This window comes from Phocoena sinus, chromosome 4, assembly GCF_008692025.1.
Source record: "Phocoena sinus isolate mPhoSin1 chromosome 4, mPhoSin1.pri, whole genome shotgun sequence".
NCBI classification, from domain to species: domain Eukaryota; kingdom Metazoa; phylum Chordata; class Mammalia; order Artiodactyla; family Phocoenidae; genus Phocoena; species Phocoena sinus.
Window position 1 is genome coordinate 78,251,524 of NC_045766.1, and position 17,581 is coordinate 78,269,104.

Genomic DNA, 17,581 nt, shown 5'->3' on the forward strand with positions numbered 1-17,581 from the left:
CCATCCTTAGGTGTGGCCCAAAACTCACCTCATTAATATAACAAAAGATACCTTTATCTGTTTCATCACTTAGGAAATCCCAAGGGTTTTAGAAGCTTTGTGCCAGAAACAAAGACTGAATATACATTTATTATAAATCATAGTATAACAGGATTTCACTTTAATTTGAAGCTGTAACTATCTCCTGGCCATTTGTACCTGGGAAACAGCAATAAGAAAAAGAAAAAAAAAAAGGTTTTCACACTGGCAGCACTAAGTGACCTTGATTACAAGGAGCTAGGGTTGCTGCTACACAACAGGGGCAGAAAGGGATATGCCTGGCACCGAGGGGATTCACTGGCTTATCTTGGAGCTTTCATGTCCAGTGATAACTGTAAACAGGCGGTTGCTGCAACAAAGGCCTGATGATGTTAGAGTCACTAAGGTTCTGGCTTTTGGAAATGAAGGTCCTGGTGACTCAGGCAAGCAACCTAGATCTGCAAAAGTTATGGCCAAGAGAAGGGAAATCTACAGCATGGTGGGGGTAGATGAAGATTATCAGCTAGGGCCTCAGACCAGTCACAACTGTGTAGACTGTAGCTTGTTCCAGTAACCCTCCAGTTAAGACTGTACCTGACTACCACCCTGAATGATACACTGCAGATTAGATTCAATGTGTGCACAGATCCAAGCAGTACATGGAGTCGATGAGGAAATAGTATACCTCTTGTGCGTGCCTCACTTCCCCTTGGCCCATCTTTTTACTCCAGTTGCTGCTGCAGCTCTCATTTGCCTGCAGGTGTGACCTGACAATACTTCACCTCAGCTGCACAGCACACCACCCGCTTTCTGCCCTATGCTTCCTCCTCCATGAGATGCCAGTAAGAACCCAGTCAGCCAGTCTGAGCCATGCCCATACCTGGGAGTACAAGGGAATTAACTGCATGAGGTAACTCTGGACCAAAAGGGAGAAAAGCTAGTACGTAAATATTCACTTTTTCCGTGTCTGGGGTTAAAATTCTGTGTCCATTCCACAGAGCTCCTCAGAAGGCCCCTATAAGAATTAAGCCCATTACCCCCAGAGGCAACGGGCCAAGAGCACTGTTTGGGCTCTGAAGATCACAGGAGCTGACAGAGCAAAATAGGAGCCCAAAAGGGCAAGGTGTGTTGGCTATGGCTAGATTGGGGGCCGCTGTTGGGTGAGAAGACAGGGAGTGGGGAGGCCATGCTGAAGAACACAGGTAAAATGGTATAGAGCATTGGGTTTTCCCTCAACCTGTTTCACTCTGAGCAGTCTCCCACCTGTTCTTTCAGATCACTTCCTAACATAAACTATCTACATACAAGCTTTTCTCTCAGGCTCTGCATTTTGGGGTACTCCAGGCTCATACAAGGATCAAATGAGACAATAGTTGTGAATATGCTCTGAAAGTTAAAAGCAATATACTCATGCAAGCCAGCCCCACAGAGCATGCTGTTCTTCCTATAGCACTCGATTTTACTTTGTCTTCATAGACGAAATTGTCACCCTACTATTTCAAGACTAAACTACAAAGCATGGGGTAGCTTTTATTGAGCAATACTCTGTTACTTCATTTTCATCTTTATGACCTTATGAGGTAGTAGGCATTACTATCTCCAGGCCATAGATGATGAGAGGGGGGCCTGGTATTCCAACTGCTAAACTCAAGCTAAGATTCTAGCCCAGATCTGACCTGCAAAGCCCATGCTCTGTACCATTTTACCTGTTCTTCAGCATGGCCTCCACCCTCCCTGTCTTCTCACCCAACAGCGGCCCCCAATCTAGCCATAGCCAACACACCTTGCCCTTCTGGGCTCCTATTTTGCTCTGTCAGCCCCTGTGATCTTCAGAGCCTAAATCAAATGCCATCTCCCTAGACAGAACTGCTTCTTCATCAGCTTGCCAACATCACTTTCCTGAATCGCTATCTTTTTTTTTTGAACCACAAGGTTGTAACTGTTCTGCTGAATTTACCACTGGGGCTGGAGCCAGATGACAGCTTAGGTTTTAAGTAGTACCAGATACATAATAAGCACTTAAATAATAAGTGTTGAATGAACAGTTGTCAGAGTGTGTACTCATTAAGCACAGGGCCTAAGTTGTCTTGTTGATTGCTATATTCTCAGCACAATAGCACAATGCCTGGCTCATAGTAGACACTCATTTGCTGAATGACTGAATGAATGAATGAACATGAATCTGTTTCTTCATTAAACTGTGAAGTCTTACAAAGTAGGGATTCTACAATGTCCAGCAAATGCTTGTTGAATCTTTTTAATGATTAATAGATTCATTTAAACAACAGTACATATAGTCATCATTGCCAGACTTAATATGAGATGTTAAATGTTCGATCCAATTTTCCTTCCCGGATAAGTTTTTCTTTCCTATCCTGTATAGACAGAAAAGAAAAAAGTACATTAAAAACAATGCATTCTGGCACAATTCAAGGTATAGCTCTGAAAAACAGAAATGAAACACTCCCAGCCTAATTACAATCCCCTATTGTCTAAAGCCTACAGAGTATGAGTGAGGAAGTAATAATCTGAAGAAATAAAGGGACAATAAGAAAACACTCCTATTGAAAAACACCTATATTTTAGTAAGTAGAATTATATTACCCCACTAAATAGCATACACTGAAAGCAAAATGTAAATACCTTCTAGGTAAGTGTGGCCCACCTTTCTGTTAAGCAATAATTTATCAGATAATCAAAATATGTACACTCCAGGAGAGTGGACTGGCCAGTTTAAAGCAGAGCTACATGGGTGGGCTCCAGTGTAGATGGGAACATGAGGCCTGGGGGCTGGGGTTGGGGACCTAGTATCAGAGTGGTCTAGTGTCAAAGATTAGCTTGGCTTTCTGTGCAGTCACATACCCAGGCCTCTGATGGCAGTGAGCCCCACCACAGGCTGCTTTGGCTTTTCTGTTGTTGGAGTATTAACATATTTTAACATTAATTCACAAAATGTGACCAACATAACTGGAATTCATGCAGACAGGGAGCATACTAAGTGATATATGTATTCTGCTAATACTTAACCCAATAAACATCTCTTTTAAAAGCAAACAAAATAAATATAAAAATTTGCAAAGATAACATCTAAAGATTAATCAGAATAGAAAAGTTTAACTTCTGTACATCCAATGAGAAAAAAGAAATTAACTTTTTTTTTTTTTTTTGCGGTATGTGGGCCTCTCACTGTTGTGGCCTCTCCCATTGCGGAGCACAGGCTCCGGACGCGCAGGCCCAGAGGCCATGGCTCACGGGCCCAGCCGCTCCGTGGCATGTGGGATCCTCCCGGACCGGGGCACGAACCCATGTCCCCTGCATCGGCAGGCGGACTCTCAACCACTGCGTCACCAGGGAAGCCCAAGAAATTAACTTTTTAAGTTATTTCTACATTCTCTTGCTTAATATACACAATATAATTTCCTTACTTAATCTAAAACACACCAGGAAAACAAAAATAAATAAATAAATAAATAAAACACATCAGGAAAACTCTTTCATGAGCTAAGTTCAAGTCTTAGATATTTAAAGTGACCAATTCATTATTTTAAATTCTAGAGTAGCCATTAAATTAAATTTGAAAGACCCAGAGACAATCGTAGTTTATAAGAAAGTATATTTCTATATGAGTTGAAACAATAAAGCAATAAAACTAAACATATAATTGAAACTTCCTGTTTTAACTCAGTTGGAAAGGAATAAAGATAAAAGAGGAACTGAAGGAAGAGTAGAAAGACAAGATGGGAATTATCAAGAGAGAGAGTTGCAGCCAGCACAGAGGGAACCTATCACACAGATACCAAACACAAGGTCCTAATACTTACTCTGTCTGTTTTGAAAACATAATACCAGAAGAGGAGGGGCCCAATTCCAAACAGAGCTCCTAAAAGTGAGGTCTTGGGAGTGGGTCTGAAATTGGGATAGATATTTGCTGATCTTGCATAGGTCCAACGAATCAAGGCAGGATCTTCCTAAAATGAATGAAAACAAAAGACACAGGAAATTAAGTTCTACACTAAGAAACAATCTCATCAGGACTTTTGTGGAGAAGCACAAGAGATGCCCTTTGTTCTCTTCTACAGTTAAGGGTATACCCCGAATATTCCTAAATAGCTTCAAAGAAGATCTTTCATTTCCAGTATTTGTTGAATAATTCTCTGATGATCCTGTTCAGAATTTAAAAGACTCATATCATCCTTCAGCTTCCTATTTATTTAAGATTTAAGAATCCTAATCATTTTAAGCGGTCAGAGAAGAGGCACTTTTTTTTTAATCATTTTTTTCTATTCGTTTCTGGATTGTTTTTGGCGTCACTGTCTTTCTTGAAGTATGACAAACAGAACCACACAGTATTTCCAATGAGGACAAACAGATTTCATATGTTCTATCATACTGCGAACTTTGTTTCCAGGACCTTTTCTAATGCTATGCCCACACTGGTCTTTCCAGGCTACAAATAAACTGCAGGAAGAGGAAGACAGAAGTAGGCTAACTCTGAACTTTACATTTTTTAAGCTGACTTGGCTGGTATTTTAAGAGCAAAATTATTACATTTCACATTATTAAAATCGTTTTTTGAAAGGACAAAGTTGTTAAAGAAAAATAATCAGATTGTCTTGGTTAAGATAAAAGTAACTGTCAATTTTAATATATTTATACTAGAATAACTATGTAAAAATAGCAAATCTACCCCAAATACGTAATTAAATTTAATTAGCTAAATACCCTAATGATTTTACAAAATTATTTGCTCCAGTTAACTGATAGATAAAAATAAGCAAATGAAATCAGCTTTAAAACTTTAATACTAAGCTGTGAGGAGAACATTCAAGGTTTTAACCAACACCAAGAAGTCATGATTGGTAGGACATAAATAAACTGGATCTCTCACAGTAACATTTTAAATCAAACTGTTTGTCAAACTCTTTGCAGAGACAGTAAAGAAGGTGAAGACACAAGATACAGGTTCAAGGGGACATTTGAGCTCTATACCTGAACGGATAAATACATCTATCTATTCTTGTATCTATCCCTTCCTGCTATTAATGCATTTGAATGACTCTCTCATGCCAGAATTCTCTACCAGTCACCTCTCTACACCTAATATCTGCCAGACCTGTCTTCCAGAAACAGACATTTCATTTCATAAAAATACCAACAGCTCCATGACCATAGTTCATTGAACTAGGTACTGTTGTTGAAAGAGGTTCCAAAACACCTGCCGTGGGAGACAGTTCTCCTTCCTTGACACCACTCCACATCCAAAGGACTATCAGCAGCATGTGATATGGTGAACACCACTTTTTTTTTTAAATTTATTTATTTTATTTTTTTATTTTTGGCTGCGCTGGGTCTTTGTTGCTGCGCGCGGCACGGGCTTTCTCTAGTTGCGGCGAGCGGGGGCCGCTCTTGGTTGCAGTGTGTGGGCTTCTCATTGTGGTGGTTTCTCTTGTTGCAGAGCATGGGCTCTAGGCGCGTGGGCCTCAGTAGTTACGGCGAATGGGCTCAGTAGTTGTGGTGCACGGGCTTAGTTGCTCCGCGGCATGTGGGATCTTCCCAGACCAGGGCTCGAACCTGTGTCCCCTGCGTTGGCAGGCAGGTTCTCAACCACTGCGCCACCAGCGAAGCTTATGAACACCACTTTTTGAAATCATTTCTTCACTTGGCTTCAAGGGCACACACCAGCTTGGCTTTCCTCCTAACTCTCTGGCCATTCCCTCTTAGTCTCTTTCGCTCTCTTCCTCCTTATCTCCCCAGTCTCTTAATATAGGACCTCAGACCTTGTGGGTCTTTCCTATCTACATTCACTCCCTTGATAATCTCTAGTCACATGGTTTTAAATATCCACCTATAGGCTGATGACTCCCCAAAACTATGCCTCCAGCCCTAGACCTGTACCCTGAACTGCAGACATAATATCCCACTCCCTGCTCAATGCTGACATATTGTCTAATTGGCAAATGTGATGCCAAACATGATGTATCCCAAACTGATTTGCCAATATGCCATTCCACCTTCATCCCTGATCCTTTCACACTCTTCCCTATCTTGGTAAAAGGCAACTTCATTCTTCACTTCAGTCAAAAACCTTGGAGTTATCCTTGAGTCCTCTCTTTCTCTTATACCACATATCCAATCTGCCAGCTAACCTGATTGGCTCTACTTTCAATACATAACCAGAATGGACCACTTCTTACCAACTCCACTGTCACCAACCTTGTAGCCACCATCAACTAAGAAATTAGATTACTGCAAAAGGCTCCTAACTAGTCTCCCTGCTCCTGCTTTTACTCCCCCATAGTCTCTTTTCTACTAAGCAGCCAGAGTTGTTGTTAAAATGTAAGTCCTGGGCTTCCCTGGTGGCACAGTGGTTGAGAGTCTGCCTGCCGATGCAGGGGACACGGGTTCGTGCCCCGGTCTGGGAAGATCCCACATGCTGCGGAGCGGCTGGGCCCGTGAGCCATGGCCGCTGAGCCTGTGCGTCCGGAGCCTGTGCTCCACAACGGGAGAGGCCACAACAGTGAGAGGCCCGCGTATCGCAAAAAAAAAAAAATGTAAGTCCTGATTATGGGACACCCGACTCAGAAAAGTTCTTTCAATGGCCTATGAGGCTTGGTGTGATCTAGTCCCAGGTAACTTTCCCAACTCATCTCTTCCTACTCTGCCCTCATCTTTCTCCATGTTAGTCATAATGGTCTTTTCAGTATTTTGGGGATTAGCCAGGCACACTCCTGTCGAAGGACCCTCGTATTTGCTGTCCCCTCTGACTAAAATGCTACTTTCCCAGAGAGCTGAATGGCTAGCTCCCTCCCCTCACTTCTCTGAGATCTTCAATGTCACCTTCCAAGTGAGGCCTTTCCCTGTGCCTTTCTAAAACTGCAGCTGCTTTCCCTCTCTACTACATACACACACTCCTAATCCCCTTCCTTGCTTTATTTTTCTTCTTATCACTTCCCATTACTTAACATACTAAATGATTTAATTTTTTAACTTATTACTTGTCTTCCCTCTGGAAAGAAAGCTTTATGAGGACAGGAGTCTTTGCCTGTTTTGTTCTCCACTGTTACTGCAGTATCTAAAAGAGGACCCTGAGCAATTATTTATTCACTAGCTCAATCATTCTTAGACATTAGGCAAAGAATTTCCATGTATTGCTCAATATATAATTGTCAGGCCCTCATTTACTTAACAGAACAACCAGTGAGGCTGGTGTAAAACCTGTTTTACACAGCAAAACTATAACTGCCCTGGGTCACAGAACTGGAAAAAAGAAAACCTGGAGTTTAAACCTCAGCTCTGTCTGACTCAAAGTCTCTCTCTCTTTTTTTTTTTTTTTTTTTTACTACATCTTACTATCTAGCACATCAAACCCAATCGTGTGAGTATGTATACAATCAATGTCTCTGTCCTCACCTTCTCCTAAGTAAATGAGGTTCTGGCTGAAGACAATATAGCCAAATGGTTAAGAGATGCTTTGGGTTATACAGACTACGGTTCAAATTCTGCTCTATCACTTGCTAACGTATATCTCTCGATGACATACCTGTCCTTCCCATGTAGTCTTTCTCAACTGTAAAATGGGGATAGTAATAGAGCTTAACTCTTTGAATAGCTGTGATATTTGAATATCATTCAGAAAGAGTTTCTATAGTGCCTGGCACACTGTAAGTTTCTTTCAATTCTCACAACTTCCTAACATTCCTACAGAACACCAATGCAACTGTTGAGAAAGTCTTTTTTCTTTTTTAATCTAAAAGCACACTTCTTAAATAATAATAGCTATCAGTTTACTGTGCATGTATTATGTGCCGGGAATGTTACACAGACTATCTCATTTAACCTCACAACGATTCCATAAAGAATGTACTACCATTTCCATATATGAAAATTAGAAAACTAAGGTTCAGAAGGCTTAGGGATATTGCACAAAGTCATATAGTTTGCTAGTACATAGCGCCTTGGCGTTTGACTCCAAAGCCCAAAGCTTCAGCAAGCTGTAGGGTGTTTGGGTCTTTAAAAGATATAAACCGAAAAATCACTATATTCCCTTCAGAAGAGAGCAGTATTGCTATAAATGTGAACTGAAAAGTGGAAAACATCTTTAAAAAAAATACACACACACCCCCCATACTTCCTGAACACTCATCACAAGCCAGGCACTGTGCTGGCCGGTCACGTGCCTTATCTCATTTAATCCTCCTAACAGCCTCATAAGATAGCAAGTACTATATTATCCCCATTTTTCAGACAGGAAAAACCGAGGCTAAGCAACAGAGTTGAACAACTTTTTCAAAATCACTCAGGCGGGAAGTGATCAAGCCAAGACTCAAACCCAGCATGGTGTGAATCCAGAACCCGTCCTCTTGACCACCGAGCTCTCTACCCAAGGTCAAAGGGCTAATGAACTGGCCTGCTCTCTGGGCCTGGAAAAGGATCCGTGTCTAAAATACTCTTCGGGAACGGTGACCGCTCCGCGGCGTGATTCCCCTTGTCAGGTCTGAGCTGCCCAGCCCGACGGGACCGTCCCGACTCTGGCCCCTCGATTCCCACCCGCTGGCCCCTCACTCACGATAACCCCATGACGGCTGGGGTCGTTGTACTGAAGCAGGTACTCCCGTTTAAGCCGGGATCTTATGGCCAAACGCTCGGCTTGTGCCTTCCGAGTTTCCGGAGATATGTCGTATTCAGCTGGGTTGAGGGTAGTGGGCAGGGTCGCCAGGCGCGACGTCTTGTGCTTGGGGAACGACATCTTGGCGACCCGGCGCACAACTGCGCCTGCGCGGTCCGAGGCCCGCCCTCTTCAGTCTGACCTTCGTCCTGAGGCAGTGCGCCTGCGCGTTAGCCAGAGGTTGAAGATGGAGTTTAGTAAGAAGTTCAGCCTCTTTCCTCAACCTTCCTCACGGTCCTGGCCCCCTAGTGGCGACCTGCGCAGGCTCAAGGTACTTTCCTCGCCTTCCCCCACCCCCCTCCTTCCCCTACCCCGCTCCAAATCTAACGCTTGTTGCTCCTTCCTAGCAGCCTTATCCCTACTGAAATACAGAGCTTATTATGTGAAGTTGAGCTGGCAGAGACTGAAAATGGGACTGACTGTGGAATTCTGATTCAGTGTGGGTTCATCTCTGCGACTTGCGACATGTCACTTAACTTCTCGGAGTTTCCTCTTCCTTATCCCGGAGATAATGACCCCTATTCTATCCACGTAGCAAAACTGTTGTGAGGATTAAAATAAATAATTAATAGATGCCAATATACTTTGCAAGGCACAATTTCTCTTCCAAGAAAAAGAAAATTAGCTTTTCTATGCGTTACCATATTAGATCCATACAACAAGCAGAAGAGTATTTTTCATTGGCATGAAATAATGTTTAATAGGAGAATGATGTTAGAAGTGTTCCCTGCCTGACTATAGGTCAGAAAAAAATTGTATAAACCTCGCAAAGAAACAATATCTTAGTTAAAATACTAAAACCTCTTATGTAAAATCCCTAGCACTCTTCAGGTGCTAAGAATAAAAAACATCCTTAGAGATATGAAAATAAGCATAAGGGCACTGTGTCTTGCTGTGAAAGATAATTTTGGGAAACAAGGAGTGTAACCTAAAAGGAAACCTTCTCCACCCCTACTGTCCTTCTCCTTTCCCCACTATCATCACAGAAAAAGGGCAACTTCAAATTGTATGGCAGGGTCTTTGGGTACCAGTCAGACGCTCCTTAGGGGAAAACATGTAAACAGTATTTCCATAACTCAGACAGGGAATGCTGGATCAGCTTGGGTGAAGCGTCTGGGGACATGTAGGTATGTTGGGAAATGGTTACTAGGCAGAGAAGGGACCTAGAAAGTTTGGCGCTTGAAGTGATGAGGAGCAGCACTAACTACTGTCAAATTTACTCAACATTTTAATACTGTTTTAAAATATTTATTAAGCACTTGCCGCATGAAGCACACTGCACACTAGTCAGTCAATCTTCCAGGCTCAGTGGGGGAAACAACAGAAGAAATGAAGGATAAGATGTTTGTCTCTGAGAAGCTGACAATCAGGCAGTACAGAAAGAACAGACAGAATATGATAATATTTGCAAAGCAGTTTAATGATCAAATAAATATAGTAGCAAAGTGGGCTCAGGAGAATGCAGGCTGAGGCTGAGGGAATATAGAAAAAAGAAACTTGAGACAAATCACTCAGACTCCATTTTAAAGGAGTGGGAAAAGTTCAGTTTTCTTCTGAGGTGTTTAAACATATTAAGAAAATAAAATGAAAAGCAGGAGCAAGTTGAAAATTCTAAAGACTACTTTGATAGTTTCAAAAACCTTTTGTTAATAGATTAGACACTGATCAAGGAAGAAGGGCATGTTAAAAAAGAAAAGAAAAGAAAAAAGAAAGGAGTACATTGAGTACAAGCCAACCGACAAAGTTTAAAAAAAAAAGACTTTTTAAGTTTAAGAGAGGGAGAGAGAGAGACAGAGAGAAGAAACTTCATCATTTCGTTTTGGATGAGTTAAGGGGATTATCTCCACATTTGCTTTTTTTTTTTAATGAGGTCATTTATTTATTTATTTATTTTTGGCCGCGTTGAGTCTTTGTTGCTGTGCACGAAGGTTTTTGTCTGGTTTCGCGGTGAGTGGGGTCTACTCTTTGTTGCGGTGCGTTGGCTTCTCACTGTGGTGGCTTCACTTGTTGCAGAGCGTGGGCTCTAGGCACGTGGGCCTCAGTAGTTGTGGCACGTGGGCTCAGTAGTTGTGGCTCATGGGCTCTAGAGCACAGGCTCAGTAGTTGTGGCTCGTGGACTTAGTTGCTCCACAGCACATGGGATCTTCCCTGACCACGGCTTGAACCCGTGTCCCCTGCGTTGGCATGTGGACTCTTAACCACTGCGCCACCAGGGAAGTTCCTGCACATTTGCTTAATTATCATAAGGATCCCTTCAGATAACTGTTAAAAATATGAAGTCCTAGGTTTTGTTCTGCTCTTGTAGATTCAGAACTGGTCTTCAGGGAAACCCAGGAGTCAGGATTTTTTACAAGTTCTTGAAGGGATTCTTACAATATTGCATGTTTGAGGAACATAGAGATGAATATAAGAGGTCTTCCTTTTCCCAGAAAAAGCCATCTTAGAATGAATCTATTTAAGATGGAGACCTAGATTCTACAGTGAAAGAAAAAGACTTGATTGGGACTTTAGCTTGAAACGGTGCAACCAATAAATTATGAAAATGAATTTATCTTGTATTTAATACATTTTAGGTCACAATTACAACTGTGTGCTAATTCTGATAAATCAGGTGTTAATCTGTGGGGACATTATTTTTATGTAGCTCATTATGCTTCACTGCATTTGATTTTTTGCAGCAGGGTTATATTTGCAAAAGTGCTGGAGGGCTTTGTCCTTTGAAACCAGATTATTTCCTTCTGAAGCACTGATGTTATCATCATTCTTATTCATTTTTCTCTTTTTCATTTGTTACCTGGTCCAGCTGTAAGATCCTCCTGTATTAGTAACTTTGCATGTGGATCTAGCAGTTCACCAACATCACTTTCATCAATTTCATGAAATTCCACATCTTTTGCAAGATTTGCAATAGATTTCTATTGCATTCGAGAACTGGATATTTCCAAATGGATGACCAAGACTTTGATGGGGTGAATGTAGGCACTAGGGTTAGCGGATGGAATAATTTCAGTGAGCAGCAGTTTCACAGGTGGTCATATCATCAATGTATATTTCATGTTTTGAAGATTTTTACTTCTCTAAGAAATTTCCTAATAGAATTTATGAGAATTTATTGGATTACAGGGACTAAATACATGTATCTGTACTTGGTCGGAAGAGGGGGGATGAAGTGGTGAAGTGTAGAAGGAGAGAAGTGCATATATGCAGGGGTGGTTAAGCTATATAAATGGGGCAGGGTTTCAGGGAACAGAAGACAGACAGGTGAATACAGAAACTGTAAGAAGCAGATAAGTTCCAGCTTGCAACAATATGAAGAACATTCCTTCTCTTAATTGAGTAGGATCATATGTATATTTGGGAATAAACTCTTCACTGTGGGTTGAAAATAAACCCAATGCCCAGAGATTTAATTAATCAGTGATAAACAGCATTTGACATTTAGTGAGTATTCTCTATTACTATTATTTTTTAAAATCTTGTCCTAACATTGAATGTTAGCAAAGGATATACTCTCAAGCTAATGAAAGGTCCCCTCTTTACAGGAGCCCTCTCCACTACCCTGGTAAGGACCCTAAAAATGTGTTCGCATGGTCATTCTGTTTTTGTAAAATTAGAAAATGTAAGCTATTTGAATCACAACTGCCTAAGACTGCTGTGTCTCTCCTTTCTGACTTCCCCCTTCTATCACATTTTTCTCCTGTTGGGTGGTATTGCGGCGGCCTTAGATATTTGGGGATCTTACCAACAAAAGTTGGGGTTTAGTAAGATATATTTATTTGATTCACATCTATGCCAGGTGGAGTTAAGTTATTGCTAGCCATCCAGGTACAGGATGGCTTCCAGGGATACTGCCATCACCTAGTGTGCCATGAAGGTTCAGGATCAGAGTTTGTATTGTGATATAAACTTGTCCTGTGAAGCCTGGCCCTGGAAATAATGAGGGTAGAGGAAGAGAACAAGGTTTGAAATAAACAGAACTAGAAGCTAATTTGTAGAATGTTCTTCTAGTCATCATTAAATCTTTTTTTCTCAAAGATTTTTTTCTCCCCTCCTTCTCCCCCAAATTATATAAACTTCAAATCCCATCAAACCTGGATCTTCCTGTTTGTCAGTCTTGTTAAGGCTGCAAGGAAGAGACTCAGAGTGCCTCGTGAATTAATTTATTTGTAAGGAGATCCAGGAACATGGGGGTAGCAAGGAAAGTCATCTCTTGTTTCGCATAGCTACCCTGGGAACTTGTCTTCCAAAACTGAAACGAACAGCAGTTCCAAGGGAGAATAAGAAAAATACTCCAGAGTTTTCAGAGTCTCACCTAAGCTCACGGATCCCACTTTCCCTTTGTTTATTACCTAGTGTTAACTCTTCCTTTAAAAAAGGATATTATTGAGTCAGTTTGACACTATTCAATTTAGATTGCCCCAAAACACTACATGGGAGGTTGGCTTTCATTGTATCCAACTCATCTGTGGCTCTTTGACTTGGGCACTGTCCAAATTAGTCATGTAGTCAAGATTACACAACTGTTTTTCTGTATCCCTAACAGATACACCTAGGTCAAAGAAGCTTATGGTATTTGGAAAAGACTCACATAGAACTACTATCTTCAGAAGCAGATTGTATCCAGAAGACACTCTGAGACTACACAGCCTCTTACAAACATACATCACTTTCTACTTGTTTCTACCATAGCTTTTTAATAAGTCTTGATATTTCATGGGGCAAATCTCTCCATTTTATTATAGTTCACAATTGTCTTAGCAACTTTTTTTTCCTTTTCTCTTTCAGAAGAATTTTAGTATTAAGCTATCAAGTTCCATGGAAAAAAATAATCCATTGGGATTTTTATTGGAATTGCACTAAAGTTATAGCTTGACCTGAGAACAAACATCCTTATAATATTGTATCTTCCCATTCATTAGTTAGGTCTTTTATTTCCTTCAATCATGTTTTGTAACTTTCTCTATAAAGAATTCTGCCCTCTTCTTTTAGATTAACTCCTGCTACATTATAGATTTCATTGCTATTGTTAATTGTTTATTTTTCCTATTATATTTTCTAAATGGTTATTGCTGGTATATGGTAATATTATTGATGTGATGTTGGTATGCTCATCTTGGAACCAGTACCCTTATTGAACTTTTTACCAGTCCTATTAGCTTTTCTATATATTCTTTTCAATTGTTCTGTGTAGTCAGTCATATCTTGTGAAAATAGCAGTCTTGCCTTTTCTGTTCCAAGTTTTATACTTCTTTTTTTCTCTCTTATTGCATTAGCTAGGACCTCCAGGACAATATAATAGTAAAATCCTATCTTGTTCCCAGTTCTAATAGGAAATCTTCTGTTAGTTCACCATTAAATATGTTTGCCGTGGGGTTGGTAGAAGCACTCTATCAGGTTAATAAAGTCCCCTTTCATTTCTTGCCAAAAGTTTTTTAAAATAATGAATGATTGTTTAATTGATCAAATGCTATTTCCACATTTCTTTTTTTTTTTTTTTTTTTTTGCGATACGCGGGCCTCTCACTGCTGTGGCCTCTCCCGCTGCGGAGCACAGGCTCCGGACACGCAGGCTCAGCGGCCATGGCTCACGGGCCCAGCCGCTCCGCGGCATGTGGGATCCCCCCGGACCGGGGCACAAACCCATGTCCCCTGCATCGGCAGGCGGACTCTCAACCACCGCGCCACCAGGGAAGCCCACATTTCTTGATCTCTATGTTTTTTCTGTTAATTTGTTTAAAGAGACAGAGAACCTCGATAGGTTTTTCTGATGTGTTGTCATTTTGCATTCTGGAAGTAACTCTACTTCACGGTCATGTGCTTTTCAATATATTGATGAATTAAATTTATGAGCATTTTTTATAGAATTTTACTATTTATGTTTACAAATGAATTGGCTCTTATTTTGTTCTTATGTACTTTTGGTAATATATTTAAACGAAATGAGTAGGATAGATTTCCTTCTTTTTTTTTCTTTTAACTCTCCAAAACGGTTTGTACAAGACAGGAACTATAATTCTTGAAAGCTTAGTAAATTATCTAATAAAACTGTCTGAGTCTTCTGTATTTTTTCAAGAGAGACTTTTGGCTATCAATTCAATTTCTGTAATGATTGTTGGTTTGTTCAGGTTTTCTTCTGGAATCATTTATTGTAATTTACATTTTCTCAAATATCTTTCTTTAAACTTATTGCCATAGAGTTTCTCATCTTATGATCTTTTCAGTCTTCATTGTCTTTTATAATTATGATCCTCTTTTTGCTTCTATTACTGTTTATTTATTGCTCCTTATTTTTCTTCCTCAATGCTGCTAGAGTTCTGTCTACCTTATCTTTTCAAGAACCTATTTTTAATTTTTAAAATTATCTCTAATCAGTAATTTTTCCTCTTATACTTTTTTCTTCTATTTTTCTTGAGAGTACTCCAATGTTCTTCTTCCAGCTTCTTAAGCAGAATGCTTATCTCATTTATTTTTGTTTATATGTGTTTTATAATTTTTATGCATGTAATTCTGTACATTTTCATTTTAGCTACATCTCCACAAGCTTTTATTAGTATTTTCATTGTCATGTAGCTCTGAGTATTTCATAATTTCCATTATGTTTTTTTCCTCAACCCATTAGTTATTTAGAAATGCAAAAGATGTTTTGTTTTGTCTATCTTTTTCATGTTAATTTCTAGTTTAACAGCATTATTGTCAGAGAACTTCGTATAATATTAGCCCTTTGGGACTTCATATGTGATGAGTTTTTTGCTCAGTTTTGTTTTTAACACACCATTTTTTTAAAATGTAACCTACATATAGAAAAATGCATTAATCGTACATATGCTGTTCAATGAGTTATTACAAAGTGAACACACCCTTGTAATCACACAGTCATTTTTTTAAGTGATTTTTAAAAATTTATTATTTTTATTATTTTTTTATTTCTGGCTGGGTTGGGTCTTCATTGCTGCACACGAGCTTTCTCTAGTTGCAGCGAGTGGGGGCTACTCTTTGAAGCAGTGCGTGGGCTTCTCATTGCAGTGGCATCTCTCGTTGCAGCGCACAGGCTCTAGGCGTGCGGGCTTCAGTAGTTGTGGCTTGCGGGCTCTAGAGCACAGGCTCAGTAGTTGTGGCACACAGGCTTAGTTGCTCCACGGCATGTGGGATCTTCCTGGACTAGGGATCAAACCTGTGTCCCCTGCATTGGCAGGCGGATTCCTAACCACTGCACCACCAGGGAAGTCCCACACATAGTCATTTTTTAATTGCAGTATAGTTGCTGTACAATATTGTATAAGTTACAGGTGTAGAGTATAGTGATTCACAATTTTTAAAGGTTATATTCCATTTATTTTAAAGGTTATATTCCATTTATAAAGGTTATTATAAAATATTGGCTATATTTCCTGTGTATACATAGTCATTTTTATAATAGTTCCATGTGAGCTTTAAAAGAATGTATATTCTGTATTCATTGAGTGCAAGGTTAGATCAAGCTTGTTAATTGTGTGCTTTGGAGCTCTCATATCTTTATTCATCTTTGTCTACTTGGTCTATTTCTAACATAGAGTTGTGTTATAATCTTCCAATGCCATTGTGGTTTGTTCATTTCTCCTTGAGCGAAATTAGAATACACAGGGTGAATTGAAGGTGGTATGAAAACATTTTGATGTGCATGCATCTGTGAATTGTTTTTACCATAAAGACAAAGCAGTTCACACATAATGGTTCGCTCACTCCATCCACCTATTGAGGCGTATACAAACCAACCAGGAAAAAAGAAAGATTTCTGCTTAAAATATACAGTACACTTAGAAACACATCTGTCATGTAGACCTAAACAAAAGCTTATGAATATTACATTTTGCATTCTGCTTCTTCAGAGACAGTCTTTTCATCCTAGTCATATATCTGTTCTTACTACTAAAGTCACTTACATAAGGACATATTTGTACTTGAAAGGAACAATAAGTTTCCTACAAAGTGTAAGGTGACATTTTCTTGCAAGTTGTCAATTTAACATAAAAGAGGGTAAATACTCTTAGCTGAGGCTATGTCATGCTTTCTTCTTGGGATAAAGTTCTGCCCTACCATCATCTTTTGCTTGGGAAAGGCAATAGCCTCCTAGTTGGTTTTCTTACATATGTGCACACTTGCCACACTTCCTTTTTTTTTTCCCCACACAGCAGCCAGAGTGACCTTTTAAAATATCTGTTGTCCTGTCTCTCCTAATTAAAGTCTTGCATAACTTCAAGATCCAGTGAGGTCTGCTCCCTACCTCTTCAGCTACACTTGGCTCCATGCTCCCCCATCACTGTCTGCGCTCCAGCCACACTGGCCTCTCTTCAGTTCTTTCCTTCCACAGGGCCTTTGCACCTACTTTTCACTCTGCCTTAAACATTATACTCTACACTCCTATTCATCCTTCAGAACTCACTCAATTCTATATTCCTGTAAGTAACCAACAAGGTCAGATTCTCCTATGAGCTTTCATAGCACTATAGACCTCTCCTTTACAGCACTAACTACAATCCTAACTTCGCATTTTGTATTATTTAGTTAATCCCTGTCTCTCCTCACCCCCCACATAAGAATGTAGGCTCTTTGAAGACCAGGACTACATCAGGCTTGTCTCAGCCTCCATTCCAACACTAGCACAGTGCCTGGTACATCATAGCAGTGATGAATGAATCAATGACCAGTTGTCTTTCTTCACTTCAAAGAGAATATATTAACCAAACATGCCTACACCCTTCTTGCTGCCTCTGCTTTCATCCCCTCCTCACTTCCACCCCATACGCCATACTCATCACCTCTCCCCCTTGTGCCCCCAACCCCAAATTAAAAATTCAAGTAAAAAACCATTGTCCAGTAATGTAGACTTTTACTGAAGATTTTGTGTAGTTACAGAGGAGGG

At 40.1% G+C, this 17,581-nt stretch overlaps 1 protein-coding gene and 1 long non-coding RNA gene across 2 annotated transcripts in view; one reads left to right on the plus strand and one right to left on the minus strand.

Annotated features, from left to right (window-relative positions):
- Positions 1–2,259: 2,259 nt before the first annotated feature.
- On the minus strand, positions 2,260–8,798 carry NDUFB4 (NADH:ubiquinone oxidoreductase subunit B4). The gene is made up of 3 exons (XM_032631687.1): positions 8,585–8,798; positions 3,840–3,986; positions 2,260–2,393 (listed from the first exon to the last, which is right to left on the minus strand). The coding sequence occupies exons 1-3, from the start codon at positions 8,762–8,764 to the stop codon at positions 2,331–2,333; spliced, it is 390 nt and encodes a 129-aa protein (XP_032487578.1). The 5' UTR covers positions 8,765–8,798; the 3' UTR covers positions 2,260–2,330.
- An 84-nt stretch (positions 8,799–8,882) lies between these two features.
- LOC116753221 overlaps positions 8,883–17,581 on the plus strand; it is a 40,038-nt gene continuing 31,339 nt past the window's right edge. Inside the window, exon 1 of the long non-coding RNA XR_004349717.1 lies at positions 8,883–8,954. This is a non-coding gene — a long non-coding RNA (uncharacterized LOC116753221). The remainder of the gene's footprint in view (positions 8,955–17,581) is intronic.

What these genes read in the sequence shown, in the direction of transcription:
- NDUFB4 (XM_032631687.1), bottom strand. Translation starts at nt 8,764, where the DNA reads ATGTCGTTCCCCAAGCACAAGACGTCGCGCCTGGCGACCCTGCCCACT. An exon ending in CCAGCCGTCATGGGGTTATC is followed by an intron (nt 3,987 to 8,584) that starts GTGAGTGAGGGG and finishes CATTCATTTTAG; the next exon opens with GAAGATCCTGCCTTGATTCG. An exon ending in ATGTTTTCAAAACAGACAGA is followed by an intron (nt 2,394 to 3,839) that starts GTAAGTATTAGG and finishes CTGTCTATACAG; the next exon opens with GATAGGAAAGAAAAACTTAT.